At 45.8% G+C, this 16,765-nt stretch overlaps 1 protein-coding gene across 6 annotated transcripts in view; it reads left to right on the top strand.

Annotated features, from left to right (window-relative positions):
• LOC120817995 (transcription factor COE3) overlaps nucleotides 1-16,765 on the top strand; it is an 86,855-nt gene that overhangs the window by 51,646 nt on the left and 18,444 nt on the right. For 3 of the 6 annotated variants that reach the window (XM_078100553.1, XM_078100555.1, XM_078100551.1), the window contains exons 7-10: nucleotides 2,527-2,608; nucleotides 2,707-2,824; nucleotides 6,362-6,492; nucleotides 7,388-7,514. In XM_078100553.1, the coding sequence (XP_077956679.1) occupies nucleotides 2,527-2,608; nucleotides 2,707-2,824; nucleotides 6,362-6,492; nucleotides 7,388-7,514 (458 nt within the window). Of the gene's footprint in view, nucleotides 1-2,526; nucleotides 2,609-2,706; nucleotides 2,825-6,358; nucleotides 6,493-7,387; nucleotides 7,515-16,765 lie in introns of all 6 variants that reach the window. The other 3 variants (XM_078100552.1, XM_078100554.1, XM_078100550.1) reach the window with 1 other exon arrangement.

Here is a 16,765-nt window from a genome sequence, read left to right as displayed (position 1 = left end):
TGTGTGCTCTTTTCAGTCTGTGTGAGTCCGTATGGTTGTTTAGTGAATGTGTTTTTGTAGTGTCTGTGTGTTGTTTCTTGGCATTGTTCTAAAAACGCGTATCACCCATTGTGTATACTTTTCGCTTTGTGTGTACTGTGTGTGTGTGTGTGTATTTGTGTACATACATAGGTGTTTGTGTGTGTAAATGTTTGTCTCCGAGCAGCCCGTTGTACGTGTGTGTATCAGTGTGTGTGTGTGTGTTTGGTCAGTCTGATCAGCTTGTTGTGTGTGTGTGTGTGTGTGTGTCTCTCGTCTCCAGCTGCGCTTTAATTCAATCCGTATTGATCGATATCAGCTCTCTGAAGGACTCGGTATCATCTGAATGGAGCTCCATATTATTCTGTTCCATAAAGGGCATTAGAGCCTCCAGAGCAGCAGATCGGCTTCCAGTCGATACACACACACACACGCGCGCACACACGTACACACACGCACACACGCGCTGCGACGAGCACTGGAATCCGTCTCTCAGCTCCGACCGGTTTTCCTGTTTCACGCTGAAGAAAAACTGTCCGTTGAAGTCAAATTCAAACATCAAAGCTTTTTTATTCATAACTTGTGAAGGTAGAAATACTTTAAACCAGTTTCCTGAGGCAATTATGGAGTTTAAACTTCCCTTTAATGTGTACCTTAAATTAACCTCAATATGTCAATAAATATAGAATAAATAAATGACTAAAAATTAAAATTAAAATGTATTAAATATTAGATCGTATGGTTTTCAATATTTCAAAATTGCCTTTAAAATGGGGTTAAATTGATGGATTATAATACAGAGATATTATAATTATAAGATAATATTAGAGAAGTGTTGTGATCTTTATTGTTTAACAAACAAAAAAATAAACAGAATGATAACCCTTAAAGTTGACCTTTAGGGTGTAAAATAATAGGAACTTTAATGAAATTGTTTTTACAGATTAAAAAAAAATGTTTTTCACTGTTGGAGAACCTGTAAAGCAGATTGTAAAACAATCTATAATCAATCCCCTAAAATAACTATTATTAAAGTGTTATTTTAAAGGGATTCTGCCTGCGACTCTTTAAAGATACTGTAACTGTCTTATTATGGCGGAAATCGAAGCCGACCTCATGCCACCATTAATACCCCCCTCCTGCCCGAGCATTCCCAGCATGCCTTGCTGCAGCAGCGGATGGGTTGGAGGTAGTCTCTCCGAGGTTATCTCCTGGTTAATGTGACATGTCTGTCTGCGACCTTGCCGCTTGTTAACTGCTCGGATTATTATTGTGATAATGTGGCAATTAAAAAGGAAGCGCTCCATCCGAACAGGAGTGGGGGGCAGGAGGGGGGGGGGGGGGGGGTATAGTCCGAGAAGATGGATGCGCAGAGATTACAAGGCAGTGGGAGATGCATTAAGGTGGCCATCCATTCCGACACCCCCCCCCGGTGTCCTCCTCCATAGCTGCGGCTTATTGCCGCCCGTCCTCATTGATATCCATTCCCAATCAATACGCCTCTGCTGCCGTGAAAACCGGGCGTAAATCAATGTAGGTGGGGGGACATAGGGGGGAGGGGGGGGGGGGGGGGGGGGCTAATGAGACACCATAAGTCTGCAGGAAGTGTTCGACTGTCTTCATTGGGACGCCGCCGCTGAATGATAATTTCAACTGAGAGACAAGATGTAAACCCGTCACAGAGCGAGAGAGGAGCGCTTTATTTATTCACCAGCCACAGAGATAGATGTGCGTTTCATTGTAACATCGAGTCAAGTGTGCATTTACAGGGCAATTTAAACAGGAAATTATGTTTGGTTTAACGGGATTCCTTTAAAAGGAGGCTCTCAATTCACTTTGTTGTTTTACACACAAAGTATAATTACTAATAATAAACGTAGTATTTTATTTGCTTTGTAATACACATTACAATGCAGCTGTAACATAACTAGACCTGTTGTTTATGACAAAGCATTTAACACATTTGTCATAAGCATTTATTTATTCATAAGTATCTTCATTACATAACCTTAGCAAATGTAAACACCCCATTGTAAATATCTGTCTTTTAATTATTTCAAAAGGAACTTTGTATCTTCTTGAAGCACCGGCTTCCTGTGGAGTTTTATTTCTGTGATCAGTACTTAAATAAACAACAATTTAAATACATAATTTAAATTGTTGTTTTTGTGTAATGTGTTTTTCATAATATGGACTGAATGCTTTTATTTATGAAACAAAAACGTAAAAACTATTAACTCTTTTAAACTTCAATACACACGGCATGAAAAAAGATCTTCCCCTTTCACAATAAAAGTCCTGTGCAGATCTTCTACTTTTCTTGGTTGTTTACATTTGCACGTTGTTATTCATTGTGTAAAGATCTGAGCTTTTGAATTTTTGGTTATGAAACAATAGAACTCTGCTTGGATGTAAAACTAAGACTACTCTCTGATCCTGGATCAGCGTCTTGGAGCCTTGTAACTAATCCGCCCCTTCGGTTTCTTTTTTCTTTTTCTTTTCCGGCAGATTCTTCCTCAAGTTTTTCCTCAAGTGCAATCAGAACTGTTTGAAAAATGCAGGAAACCCACGAGACATGAGGAGGTTCCAGGTAAGAGACCTCCGTTCTCTGTGAGCGCTTCCTCTGAGGCCCGTCCACACGTTGACCTGTGTGTGTGTGTGTGTGTGTGTGTGTGTGTGTGTGTGCAGGTGGTGGTCTCCACTACGGTCAACGTTGACGGGCACGTGCTGTCGGTGTCAGACAACATGTTCGTCCACAACAACTCCAAACATGGCCGCCGCGCACGGCGCCTGGACCCCTCTGAAGGTAAAAGACATAAAGGGGAGATTTCATAACGCTCTGAGTCTAGGAAATATTAAATGTCTCAAAACCAACCACAGTAAAAATAAAACAGTGAGTGAATCTGAAAGATTCATGAACCCCTTCCAGCTGCTGGCATGTCTCCGTACCGAGCCGCTGGACGCCCCGCGCTGACAAAACAAACGCTCCCTTCTTCCAGCAGCGAAACCCAAATTAAAAAATGAATAAACCTTTTGCGATGAAACCAGACCCGGTGACACTTTTCTTCTGAGGCAGTAAAGTTGAACACGTCTTTGCCGCGCTGCCTCGCTAGTAAAACCCGCCGGCCTTGACCGCGAAGCAATGACATATGTCGCTCGTTTGATTTCACTTGGTGTGCCAGATGGGTGGGGCTTAGCCTGCACCACTACGGCCATTGTGATGCCAAATGTTGGACACACAAAAGTAGACTGGATTAATGTATTTCCTATGAAACTCCGAACACGCTTCGTTTTGTCCTGGGTTGAAAAGCCCCACCCGCCTGGCACCGACAGGAGAGTAAAACAAGCAACTTTTTTTTTCAAAAAAAGGCGTGTACAGATCGATACATCCAACGATCCATCCGTCCAACTTTCCAGACCTTGTTCACCACTTTCCCCTCAGCTTGCTTTAAAGGCAGATACAAAAGTCTCCTGTTTGTTTCGCTTTACTTGGAACACCATGCGGGTGGAGTTTAGGAGATGAAGGCTTTAGATAGTTTCATGTGAGATGTCAGTCGGTGGAAAGTAGAACTAGAGTCCAGGGATGCTAGAGGGGGGCGGGGCACATCAGGACATTTGACACCGTCTGTGAAAGTGAAAGTCACAGAGAAGTTGATGAGTTTGTATAGACTTTAGCCTAAACCTCACAGCAGATGTTATTGTATCATGTGAGGTAAACCCCACCCCTCTGGGACATTCAGTGCAAACAAATATCTTGCCACCGGTCAGACATCAGTGAAAAGTCGTGTCCTCCTTCTCTCACATCCCAAATTACTTCTTGTGCAGTTTCCCTTCAACCCGGTCATAATGTTTGAAGATTGGTATTACTTGTTTTAACCTACTTCGAACACCAGCCGGGTGGGGCTTACCATGTCAGGGCATTCAATAATATCATAGCGACAAAAATAGTAGACTAACCCCGGCTTTTATACAGTTGTGTCTAAGCTTCCAGCCACTTGTCCTGCAACCTTAGCCAAACTCTTCCCGTCCCTTTGGGACATCCAGCCGAGAAAAACAAGCACTTAAAACTATGTGGTACCAAACATCATAAATCTGTTGTGTTCTCCGTCCTCCCCCACAAACCACCTCACTCTGCCGTCTCCCTGGACTAAAGAAAAGTTTTGAGCTTTTAATGGAAAGAAGTAGTAACTTGTTTGCTTGTTTTAACTAGTTGGTGGGGCTTAGAATACGAGGGCTTTGAACAGTATCACATGACACCTTCACTCACACAAAAGTTAACAGGACAAACTTTTGTCTTCTTGGCACTCATCCTTTTAGTCCTGTGAGGTAAATCCCGTCCCTGTGGGACGCACAGCAGAGTGAAACAAACCCTAGAACTGTTTGCCACCAGTCAGACTTCAGATTCCTGTCCCGTCCTCCCGCTGTCTCCTCCCGTGCGGCCACCGCGGTCTCAGACGACTTGTTTAAAGTTTTCTTGGATTATCAGGGAGAGGGAGGGGTCTGCTTGTTGCGTTTGGTTTAACCTACTTGTAGCACCGGGCGGGTGGTGTTCAGACAGGATGAGAATTGTTGATCAAAGAAAAGATACTTTTTTTTCGAACCCCACCTGTGTGGCACGTCCATGGGGATGAAACAAATGCTATTTGACACCAAAGTGTCACTCACCATCGTGAGAACACTGTTGTTGTTTCCTCACCTGTGATCGGCACATAGAAACATTCGTGTGGAGGCGCCTCTCTTCTCTGAAGTGGGGGTACGGGTTCTGTATGGTGTCCTGCGGGGGCCAAACGGGGCCCCGGTGTCTGCCAGACGGTCGCCGCTATCTCAGCTCGGCCCCTTTCATCTCATCCAGACTGGGATGTTTCCAGGGCCGATAAAAAGCCTCCCAACATCTGCTCCCAGCCTTTCACTTCAGAAAAACTTTCCACCTGCCAGCCCCCCTCCGGCCCCTCACTCCTTCCCCCCTTTCTTCTCCTTCACCCATTGGACTGTTTGTTTACCGCGGCGACAAAAGAGGGAAATTAATAAGGAGATGACAATCGACCCTCTGCTGCTTCTGGGCTTTCTTTCATCTGAAAGCTCTGAGTGACTTTGAGAAGTTGATGAGGACGCCCGGCTGAAGACACCTGTCTGGCGCTCTAACTTCCTGCTGAATACCAGGACCCAATAGAGCGGGATCAGTCACATGACACCGTCTGTGAGATCATGAGCCTCTCTCTCGAGCCCAGATAACACGAATAACTTTTCCCTCTTCACTACTTGGTGGCCCTTTTATTGAAGCCAAAGCTTCATGTGTTAAAGCTGCAGTTCTTCTAGTGACCACCAGGAGGAGTCTCCTCTGGTCCTGTAGACGTCTATGAGAAAAGATTCTACCTCTCTCTTGATTTATTCCCTTAGTAGATATTGTAAACATAAACTTATGGTCTCAACTTCCAGTTTCGTCTTCTTTAATACAGCATGATGTTCACTTAGGGAATTATGGTCCATTTAGAGCCGAATAGACCATAAGTCATGGGGGCGGGGCTACAATCTGACTGACAGACTTATACGGTGTTTCTACATCCTCCTCCGTCCATATATGGTCACTTCCTGTTCACTTGCCAACTGAAGGTGATCTGTATTGATCCACGTCTACATCTAATTCATCACTCCACAATGTGTGACAGAGTCTTTGATCATCATCGTCATAGTAAAACGTCCCTCGATCCGGGAAGAGGTCGTAAACCCCCCGTCGGCCTGTCTGACTGGACTGGGCTGATCGGTCTAGTCGTCACGGCGACGCTGTTTATGTGTGGAGCCCCATATTGATCTCTGCGGTGTGTCGGCGGGTGAAAGCTCTCCGTTAGTCCAGGAGTTGCCGGCACTCTAGCTCCGGACGTCTTGTTTCTTAAGGGGGAGAGGTCAGAGGTCAGAGTAAGCCGTGAGAAGGAGAAACCGACAAAAAAAAGTCACCATGACGGCACTCGAAGACGTTATAAAATCGGCCTTTTGATTTGGATCTGAATGTTAATTAATGCGTTTTTGCAGGCACGTGTTTTTTTTTAACCTGCTGACAGGTGAGCTTGTCCAGGTGATCACCCTCCATTCAAAGTATTTTAGTTCCTCTTCCTTCCTGACTTCCGAGTCAAGCTTTTCTTGATTAAAATCTAAAGTACGAGCAAGTGGCAGACAGGAAGTAGTTGTTTATTTTAACCAGAACCAGACCGTCTCAGCTACTATACGAAACTCAACCAAAAATAATCGCCTTTTAGCGGTGACGGGGTGCCGTCCGAATCCACGCTCCTTCCCCATGTGTGAACCACGTTTCTAACCGCTCGTGTTTGCTGTGGTGTCTCCGAAGCAGCCACGCCCTGCATCAAAGCCATCAGCCCGAGCGAGGGCTGGACGACCGGCGGCGCCACCGTCATCCTCATCGGGGACAACTTCTTCGACGGCCTGCAGGTGGTCTTCGGCACGATGCTGGTCTGGAGCGAGGTGAGACGAGACAGAACCCCTGAGTTCTGACTGTCAGGCTGCAATTTGAATTGATTTGAGCTCAGATCTCAGATCTGAGCTTCAATATTTGCATTTCCTTCCTCAAATAATATCAAACAGAATAAAGCAGCTGCAGGTAGCGTAAATCACGCTCTCCATCTTCTTCATGAACACACACACACACACACGCTCACACACATTCCCAGAAACACCTGCATCTGTAAATCTGTGCAGCTCCGCCAAGTCCTCATGCCCCCAAAAATATGCAGATGAGGAGCTGGCATTGAGGTGCGGGAGGAGCAGCGGCGCATACGGCACGCCATGAAATATTGAAGCCGGTCCAGAAGAGCAGAACACCTGGCGGCGGGACGGGAGGGGGAGGGGCGGGGGGGAACATCCACGCTGCTCAGCTCCACATCACACGGCGCCGGTGGAGATCCCGGCTTTGATCAGCGAGCACACGGACTCCGAAGGCCCAGAATCCCTCCGAAGGAATACTCACTGACCCAGATAGACCCAGAGAGGAGGACGAGGAGGACCGCTTCCTGCAGGAAGTTTGTGACGGGAGGAAGAGGAAGAGAGACGCCGCAGGATTTCATCACATTGCTGTACCTTTATAGAATCTCAGTAATATTCACAATTTAGGGAGAGAGAGACAGGAGGAGGAATGTTGAATCAGCGATGATTCTGAAAACAGTAAAAACCTGGTAAAAACCTGGGTGAGATCCACTTTAGGCCGGATCTGCTTTTCTCTCTCAGGTGTCGTGGAGGCGTAACACAGTTTTCTTCATCCTTTAACCGTGTCTTGGTTCTTTTGTTATATTGTTGTTATATTTGTGATGCTGTTATAGTTAAAACAAATGAATCATTTTTTTTTACCCGCCCTCCTCCTCAGCTGATCACGCCTCACGCCATCCGAGTCCAGACCCCCCCTCGCCACATCCCCGGGGTCGTGGAGGTCACGCTGTCCTACAAATCCAAACAGTTCTGCAAAGGAGCGCCAGGACGCTTTGTCTACACTGGTAAGACCCGCCTTATACGTGGGGGGGGGCAGGGGGTAGGAGGGCGGCGTTTATCAGTTGTGAGTTGAATGTCTGATGCTGTCAGAAGGACGGTGAGAAAAGTTTCTCAGTTCCTAAATCCTTATTTAGGAATAAGGAAGGAATTTCCCTTTGTGCTGCTTTAAAGGTTCCAAAAACACCTTTCTGTTTCTGCCCCTTGGCAACAGAAGTCAATATTCTTACTAAGAAAAAAGTGGATTGCATTGTATTTTTAATTTACCCAGAATGCAGCAGAGTTCAGTGCTGAACTTGGGCTCAGAGCACTTGAAGACGAGCTCAAAGTGATCTTAGAGTTAAGGTTTTGAGACCTTAAACCTTCTGTTATTCACCGAGAACTGTTTTCTCCACGTCAAAAGTGAAGAAAACACCTCACCCCTCCCCTCCCCCCCCCCCCCCTTGGGCGTCACTGTCAGTCGAACCGTCCGAAGACTCCCTTATCTCCGCCTTTGAGTCGCTGCTTTTACTGTCCCCATTATTCCATCAGAATATCCAGATGTCATTCAAAGTAGCAGAAAGGTCAGATCGGAAGGCTGCTCACGGCGATAAGTAAATGTCATCCTGGCCGGGGGGGGGGTGAGGCAGAGTGTGTTCGGGCGTCCTGTTTAACAGCGGTTTATCGGCGGCGGCGGGTGGGGGGGGTCTTAGTCGGAGGGACAAGGCCCCTCACAATGGACCTCACGCTAACCCTCCGTTAGCGATGCTAATCTGAGCGCCGAAGCTCTTGTGTGAGTGTGAATGGAGCGCGTTGTTATCTACAGAGTTTAAAGTGCAGATCACACGTCACATCTTCTGTCAACGCAAACACAGACGAGCTACAATGAAAGAAGCTTTTTTTTTCGGGGTCCTAGTTAAATGTGGGAAAAACATGGAATTCTCAAGTGGAAATAAATGACCAAGATCTTTCTGAAAGGTGGAAGTAAAAATGATTTTTTTATGCTTTTCTAAGGCGTTGAAGGAAAAGCTCAGATACCTGAATGCGTTGTTCCCTCCAGGCTTCCATAACTTTGATATTATTTAAGTGTAGAATGGAACTCCACCTTCAGATATTTTACAACACGTCTATTATTGTCTGTAAAATCTCAGTCATGTGGCATGTAGAATAAACATAGAAAGATTTGTATTTATTCGATTGAGCTGTAGTTAGAAAAGCAAATAAATAAATATATCTTTAGATTAAAGATGCTTCTCATGATAATTTATAGCTTATACCACCTGGTCATTGATATATAACTATGATATACCAGTTTATTAAATATTAAATAATGTGTAATTATATCGTCCAAAACATTTTTATCACACAAAAATAGTCTAAATATTTGTACTTTGGTACATAAAACACAAAACCAAGTTCTTCTTTCTCTCAGCTCTCTCTCACACACACACACACACACACACACACACACACACACACACACACACACACACACACACACACACACACACACACACACCATGTGTGTGTTCATGAGCAGTGCTTTTAAAGACACTAAATGGGCGAGCTGTGGATAATTGAAGAGGAGAATGATGATGTAATTTCCTTCAGGAGTTCCTTACTCTTTATTTTAGTCCTGATCTTAAAATACCAACAAACCTCTTCAATCTGACCTTCTTTCGTCAACCCTTGAGACCCTTGAGATGAAACTCCTGGTATTTATTCTCCTGCTCAGTTAAATTGGTGCATATTTGATTAAATGGAACGTCTGTTTGATTTTCAATGTTTTATATTAAACAAAAGGTTTACGGTTTAAGGGTTCTTTAGTGGTCTTTAAGTCGGTTCTACAGGTTCTTTAGGAATTTGCAGTGATGTGGAGGTCTTTTCAGCGTTCCTGGGTACGTTATAGAGTCAGAGTTCAGATATAGAGTCGTGGTTATAAGGACCTTTAGGAGGTTTTTGCTGTGGATCTTAAGGGCCTTAAAGAGTTTCCAGAGCTCCTTGATGAGGTCACAAGGACCTTAAAGAGTTTCCAGAGCTTCTTGGTGAGGTCACAAGGACCTTAAAGAGTTTCCAGAGCTTCTTGGTGAGGTCACAAGGACCTTAAAGAGTTTCCAGAGCTTCTTGGTGAGGTCACAAGGACCTTAAAGAGTTTCCAGAGCTTCTTGGTGAGGTCACAAGGACGTTAAAGAGTTTCCAGAGCTTCTTGGTGAGGTCACAAGGACCTTAAAGAGTTTCCAGAGCTTCTTGGTGAGGTCACAAGGACCTTAAAGAGTTTCCAGAGCTTCTTGGTGAGGTCACAAGGACCTTAAAGAGTTTCCAGAGCTTCTTGGTGAGGTCACAAGGACCTTAAAGAGTTTCCAGAGCTTCTTGGTGAGGTCACAAGGACCTTAAAGAGTTTCCAGAGCTTCTTGGTGAGGTCACAAGGACCTTAAAGAGTTTCCAGAGCTTCTTGGTGAGGTCACAAGGACCTTAAAGAGTTTCCAGAGCTTCTTGGTGAGGTCACAAGGACCTTAAAGAGTTTCCAGAGCTTCTTGGTGAGGTCACAAGGACCTTAAAGAGTTTCCAGAGCTTCTTGGTGCGGTCACAAGGACCTTAAAGAGTTTCCAGAGCTTCTTGGTGCGGTCACAAGGACCTTAAAGAGTTTCCAAAGCTCCTTGATGAGGTCACATGGACCTTAAAGAGTTTGCAGAGCTTCTTGATGAGGTCATAAGGACTATACAGTTTCCAGAGCTCCTTGATGAGGTCACAAGGACCTTAAAGAGTTTCCAGAGCTTCTTGGTGAGGTCACAAGGACCTTAAAGAGTTTGCAGAGCTTCTTGATGAGGTCATAAGGACTATACAGTTTCCAGAGCTCCTTGATGAGGTCACATGGACCTTGAGATGGTCCTTTAGAAGGTTCCAGGTGTTCCTACTGAGGTTCCTATGGTCATTCAGAAAGTTGTAGGCCGTGAACATTTTCCAGGGCTCTCCCTGTGTCTTAAGGTGGTTACAAATCTCCTCCACTGGAAGTGCAGCCAAAGGTGAACTGACGAGTGGTAAGATCCGAGTGTTTTCCCAGAATCCCTTGCTCTCTTGCTCTCTGTAGCTTAAAGCAGCTTCGGGATTTGATCCGCCGGCTTCGCTCTGAAAAATTGGCCAAAGGCGAGTAGGCGTCAGCGGAATGGCAAGAAGGGAGAGAAAAGAAAGGAGTCGAGCTCTTTCTGACTTGCATCATGTGTGTACATGTACCTGCAAATACACACGGTCCTCATACTCTCATACTCGGGTAATCACGGAGTCTCACAACATGCTGAAGGTACAAGAAGACAAGAGTTTAATTCTGTGTCTTTTTGTTTGGAAACGTTTTGTTGGATTCATTGAGTTTTTGTAGATTTACAGTTATTTATTTTTACTTGATGTTCTGCAATTCTTTTGTAGCTTCTAACATTTGAGTTTTCCATTTGTTTTTGTTGGTCTTTTTTCTCGCCCCGTAGGATTTTGTGGTTTCGGGGTTCTGCAGGTTTGTGGTATTTTTTTACTTTCTTTGTTTCACAGGTTTGTAGTATTTTGTAGTTTATTTGTTCATTGTGGATCTGTGTTTTTTTTAAATCTCATACTGTACTTTTGTCTGTAGTTCGGTGGTTCTCCAGGTTTCATCTCCCTGCTGGTCTTGGTGCTGGGTGCACACCGCCGGCCTCAGAGCTTTTAATGCACGGATCAATGCGGCCTGCAGGGGGGAGGATGGGTGTTGGGGGGCATTGTGGGATCGATGGGTGCTGAGTTATTGCAGCGCTTGGCCACTGATTTTTAGAGAGCTGTGTTTTCCCAGGAAAGTCAATACCTCCAGGCTCCTCTCATTAATTACACCCCCCCTCCTCCTGCAGCTGCACCAGGGGAGCTGCAGCCCCGAGAGAGGGAGAACATGGGGGGGAGGGGGTGATGGAAGTCAGAGATTTAGACGCCAAGAAGAGATGGAGGAGATTAAAGCCAAATTCTTAGAGAAGGAGAAAGGAGAAGGTGTGTGGTGGGGTGGGGGGTTGGAAAGCAGACAGAAGGTAGAATATTGATTTCTAATATGGAGATCATGTTTGCAGCAGGTTATTGACGAGGACTGGGTGTCTGATCCCCGCTGGAGTCCGTCTGTGAGAAGCGTTAACGGACTCCGGCGGTTTGTTTCCTCTGCAGCGCTGCATGTGTGTTTAATACGGAGCACAAGTCCTCATCATTTACCCCCAAAATGATGCTTCCGCTGCCCCCGGAGGAGGCTTCGCTGCCCGACTGTGCTCAAGAAGCACTGGTGTGTAGTGGAGGGAGGGGGCTAGCGGGGTGAGACTCATAACTACCACAGAGAGACTTAAGATGACCCTTAAAGAGGCAAAACGCACAACAATGTCTAAGAGAAAGCTCAACTGGAGGTCAAGGGTCATTTTATGAGACGACAGCCATTCAGAGAAACACCCTGCATTGTTGCCGTTCGGCTCACTGAGATTAAGGAAAATAAACGCCGCTCCACTCAGATGCCTAATTGCTGTGATAAAAGAAGTGGTGTTCTCTAATTATCCTGCTTGACCTCTGACCTCGCTCACCAGTAGGTCAGAGGTCAAACCTCCGGGTTATTGTCTCCACTGCAGGTGGAGATCTACTTGGTTTCTGTGATTCAATCAAAGGGAAATCATTCACTGAAATGTCAACGAAACATTTCACAAGAAAACAAAGATTTTTTTTTTATTAAAATCATTTTTTGTAGATATGTTCATTGCAGGTGAGGTCAAAAATGAATCAATTGAATAAAAAGTGAAGCAAAATGACCATGAAAAGAGAAATGAACCAGAAAGAGAGTGAATATAAGCATAAAATGACAAAAGGGACACTAACTTTTTAAAATTAAACATTAGGACAATAAAAAACACATAAATTAAACAAAAAACAACCATAAAAGAGAAATGTTATTACGACACAAAAAGAAAAAATTCAGAAAGGAACCAATTACCACAAATTGATGCAGAATGAGCACTTAAAGTTTTTTATGTTATGAGCAGAAAGACACATTGTTCATTAATATAAATAATGTAACTGATAATAATGTTGACTTTAGTGTCGGTAGAATCACAGCTCCAACATTTACTGTTTCACTGCTCCACGCTGTCAGGAAACACAAAAACTCTTGGTACGTTCTGTTCTCCCCCTGACACACACACACGCACACACACACACACACACACACACACACACACACACACACACACACACACACACACACACACACACACACACACACACACATGGAAGGCATTAGCAGATTGTTCCATAAAGGTCTGCTAAAGGTCTTGTGAACATGAAACCGAAACACCCAAAAGTTAAACCTCCGATCGGAGCCGATGTGAAAGGTTCTGGGGGAGAAGAAGAAGTGCCCCCCCCCACGCCCCCTTCTCCTTTACCCTGCATCCCTCCCCCTCCCTCCCCCTCCCTCTCTCTTCTGAAGCAGCGTTCACTAATTGACTTCTTGAATCTTTATTGTTTAATTACTGTCGCGGTGACACATGGAGGCGATTAGGTGTAACTGACTCAGGATCAGATTCAGAGAGGAAACAAAGGAACACCCGTCGTCCTTTGAGGGTGTCATTGATCATGTGACGAACAACAGGAACCACATAACAGGAAGTGGGAAACTCGGATCCTCTTCGGCTGACCTTCGCAGGCCGACTCTCACGCCGGTAAAAAAAAGAAAAAAGGGTTCTTCTCGAGTCTTTGATATCCCGCCACGTCTTGAAACGCCAGGAAAATCCCACACGGCACACACATATCAGAGAGGAGAGGAGGGGGAGGGGGCTATTGTTTGGTAATTAGCTCTTTCTGCGTGGGGGCTGTTTTTAGGCATGGAGTTACTACTCAGGTGGGGGGTATTATTTGGAGGCCTCTCTGTCGCTGTCAAATACAATTGCAAAGCACAAAGTTGACAATGCTTTAGGGCGGGGCTGCACAGTGATTGACAGGTATGCGCCATCTCCACGTCCTTCTCATTCCAAATATTGTCAATTCCTTTTATCGCTAAAAAAAGCCCCAGCATGGCGATGGCGACCTCGGGGCTTCAAAAGCTTGTTCCACAATCAATTAGTAACATCACAGTGTCTGATCTGAACAGGTATAGAAAATATAGAATCACAGGTGATCGTTTTAGAGGTCAGGTGTGTTGAAGGTCGGGACTCGTCTGCGGTAAAGCAACCAAACGTCGTTATTGTTGTTTGTGTCGTCTTCCTGGGTGATGAATAGAAAGTTGTGAGGAATAAAAAAGGCGGATCAATAAGCCCGGTGAAGGGATGCATCCTGGGTGATATGGCTGCTTGTCAACTGCACCCCCCCGCCCCCCCCGTCCCCGCCTCGGCTGACGGCAGCGGGCCACTTGACAAGCAGCAAAACAAATCAACCCCGTCCACTTAAGGCTCAGCGTGTGGCTGTCTGTCACCTCCCCCCCCCCATAAGCCCTGAAGGAAACGGCGATCCGCGAGCAGCGAGGCCAAACGCCGCTCCGACCCGGCATCAATCACACAGCCGGGGGAGATGGGAAATTGGCGTGTGCGGCGGTGGCTCGTCGGGGGAGTCGCCACTCAGCCGCCGCCTGCTTTTTACAGGCCAGCGACGCGAAGTCTATTTGAGATGATGAGCGTTACGCGGGAGTCAGGCGGAGGCAAATCTACGCGGCTCATTGGGGGGACATGACTGCGCCTTTCACGGGGCCATCAGGGCGACAAAATAAGGTAAAGGTGAGAGCCCCCCCCCCCTCTCACCTCCTCCTCATCCCCCCCGCCCTAAAGTGCATATTTCATCCCCAGCTGGGTAAATATGTACAAAATAAAAAAGAATCCTGCTCAGAGAAGCCCGGCGGCGCTGAGAGGCAGCAAATGACAAATAGCGAGCGCTAAATGAATGTAAACAGTTTGCGAGGAGGAGGAGGAGGTGAACAGAGGCTCCGTGGATGAACACTCGCTCATCTGAAGCACGGAGGCCCGTGGAAGTGTGAGCGAGGGTAATGAGCCTGCAGAGATGTTCCAGAGTGTCCTCCCTGCAGACCTCTGATCCGAGCAGGAAGAGGGGAAGGAGGAGGTGAGCCTCACCTGCCAAACACAAAGAACACCATGTTCTGTCCGTTTGGATGTCAAAGGCACGACATCATTTACGCCGTCTCGAGATATTTAGAAGAATTGCTGAGCAGCTGCAGCGGGACCACGAGAAGCTCCGGGGCGATTTCATTAAAATGTGGAAACGTGACCGGCAGCTTCCGGGAGGGACTGAAGGTTTCTCTTTGTCTTTCAGTCAATGTCTGTTCAGTCACCGTCTCTCCCGAAAGAGGTTAAACTATTTTAGTGGAGCTTATTGGTCTCCGATGAATGATGTATTTATTTTACAAAAGAAAAAATATATATATTTTGCACCTACATTGTTTTCAATCAAAGCAGGAAATCCATTCAACTCCATGAAATCCCAAATAATTTCATGGGACCCATTATTGAACCTTGTGGGACACCGTTTCCTGCTTTTTAGTGCAACTGTTATCCAACAATGCATTCTTTCTCATATCTCACAGCTGGAAACCCTCGCACAAGAAAAAGTCCTATGAGCAAACACTGTCCACGTGTGTGTTTTTTGTGTTTGGTAGTATTACGACCCGGTAAACATTGACCCTCTGATTCTCCGCCCCTCCCTCGGGCTCGAGGGTTTCTGGGTTCAGGTCCAGACGTGTCGCTGGTCTCAAGTCTGCCTCGTCTCACTCCTGACACTCCAATGATTTTGTGACCCCGATATGACCTCTGACACCTTTCAGGCGAGCTGTGAGAGTTTTTGAGTGTGGGAAGCCAGCCGTTACCATGGCGACGGCGCTGTGGTCGGTCAGCGAGGCCTCATGTTAATGGGTTTGGACAGCAAAGGCTCATGGGAATGTGGTGATAGCTCCGGGTCTGTGTAAGCGTGCTTGACACGCTTTTATTTTGAAAGAACCAGTATCACCAAATTAAGAATCATAGTACTTATTATTAAATATCATTAAGAGTCACTAGTGGTAGTTACTCTTTACTACTCTTTACTTTATAACTGTAATTTTAGTTCAAGTACAATTACCACAAGTACTGTACTGCAGTATGTATATTACTGTCAATAGCAATAGTAGCTACACCCACTGCTCTCAGTACTACTACATTTTTTGTGTACTTTATCTTTTGTCTTCACAGTTTTATATAAACTGATATTTTTACTGATATTCTTCTCATTTACTTTCCCCTTTTCCTATTGTTTTTCATTGCATCTGGTTTAATTTGACTGTATGTAGAAGTATATTTCATACATAAGTGACAGTGTCTTTTATTGGACTGTTAAACCTCCGTTGTGATTATTTGAACGTTATTAATCTTTGTTATTGATCCTTACCGATTAGCGTGCTCTTTCCATAGCGCCTCGGCTCATAAATGTGTAAATATTCACATCTCTGACCCGCTGCTCGCCTCCTCTGATGCTGCAAATCTGCCGTCAAGAAATTAGTTTAACACGTAACCCCCCCCCCCTCCCAACCCCACCCACCTCCACCCCCATCTCTTCCTCTCCTCACTTAGTCACCTAATAACAGAGCGCTCTGATCAGCAGGACGCCAACCGACCGTTTGATCACTTCCACGGAGAGAGAGAGAGAAAGAGAGCAGAAAAACCCCAGCGATGAATACATGATTAAATGTATAAAGAATCGCCCTCCCCTCTCACCTCTGAATTATCTCCCTCTCCTCCTTTTCTGATTTACAAAAAAACATCAGACAGCAGGAGAAAAAAAAGAAGAAGAGAGAAAAATCAATACAAATTACGATGGAGAAAGTGGCACTGATGCCTGGAATTGCAGCATATGTTTACACTAAATCAGGCAATCTGTCTTCATATGGGCGGTGTAATGCGTGGGGGTTGTGTGAGGGGCGGGGGGGTCAGGGTTCGCGCTGCCAGCCGCCGCTCTCCAATTACTCTGGCTCTTTGCAGGGAGGCGGGCGCTATCGATTGGCTGGGAGGGAGAGCAGGGCCCTGCAGGCAGCCAATGGGGCGCAGGGGTTAAAGTACGACGCCATTTTAATAAGAGAAGTAATGGGCTTAATTTCTACCAGGGGGGGTCCAGAGGTTCATTAAAAGCCTCCGTCTTTGTTTGTCTCCATCTGTGATGTGCTCTTCCTCCCACGACGACATTGACAAACACAAGAGGCCCCCCCTCACCTTCCGCCCCCCCCCTCCCCGTCCCCGAGTTATAGGCTTTTCTTCATGAGTTCGTTGGTCCG

Source organism: Gasterosteus aculeatus, chromosome 4, assembly GCF_964276395.1.
Source record: "Gasterosteus aculeatus chromosome 4, fGasAcu3.hap1.1, whole genome shotgun sequence".
Lineage (NCBI taxonomy): Eukaryota > Metazoa > Chordata > Actinopteri > Perciformes > Gasterosteidae > Gasterosteus > Gasterosteus aculeatus.
Note: the sequence above shows the minus strand (reverse complement) of the source record. Positions and strands in the feature narration are given on the sequence as shown.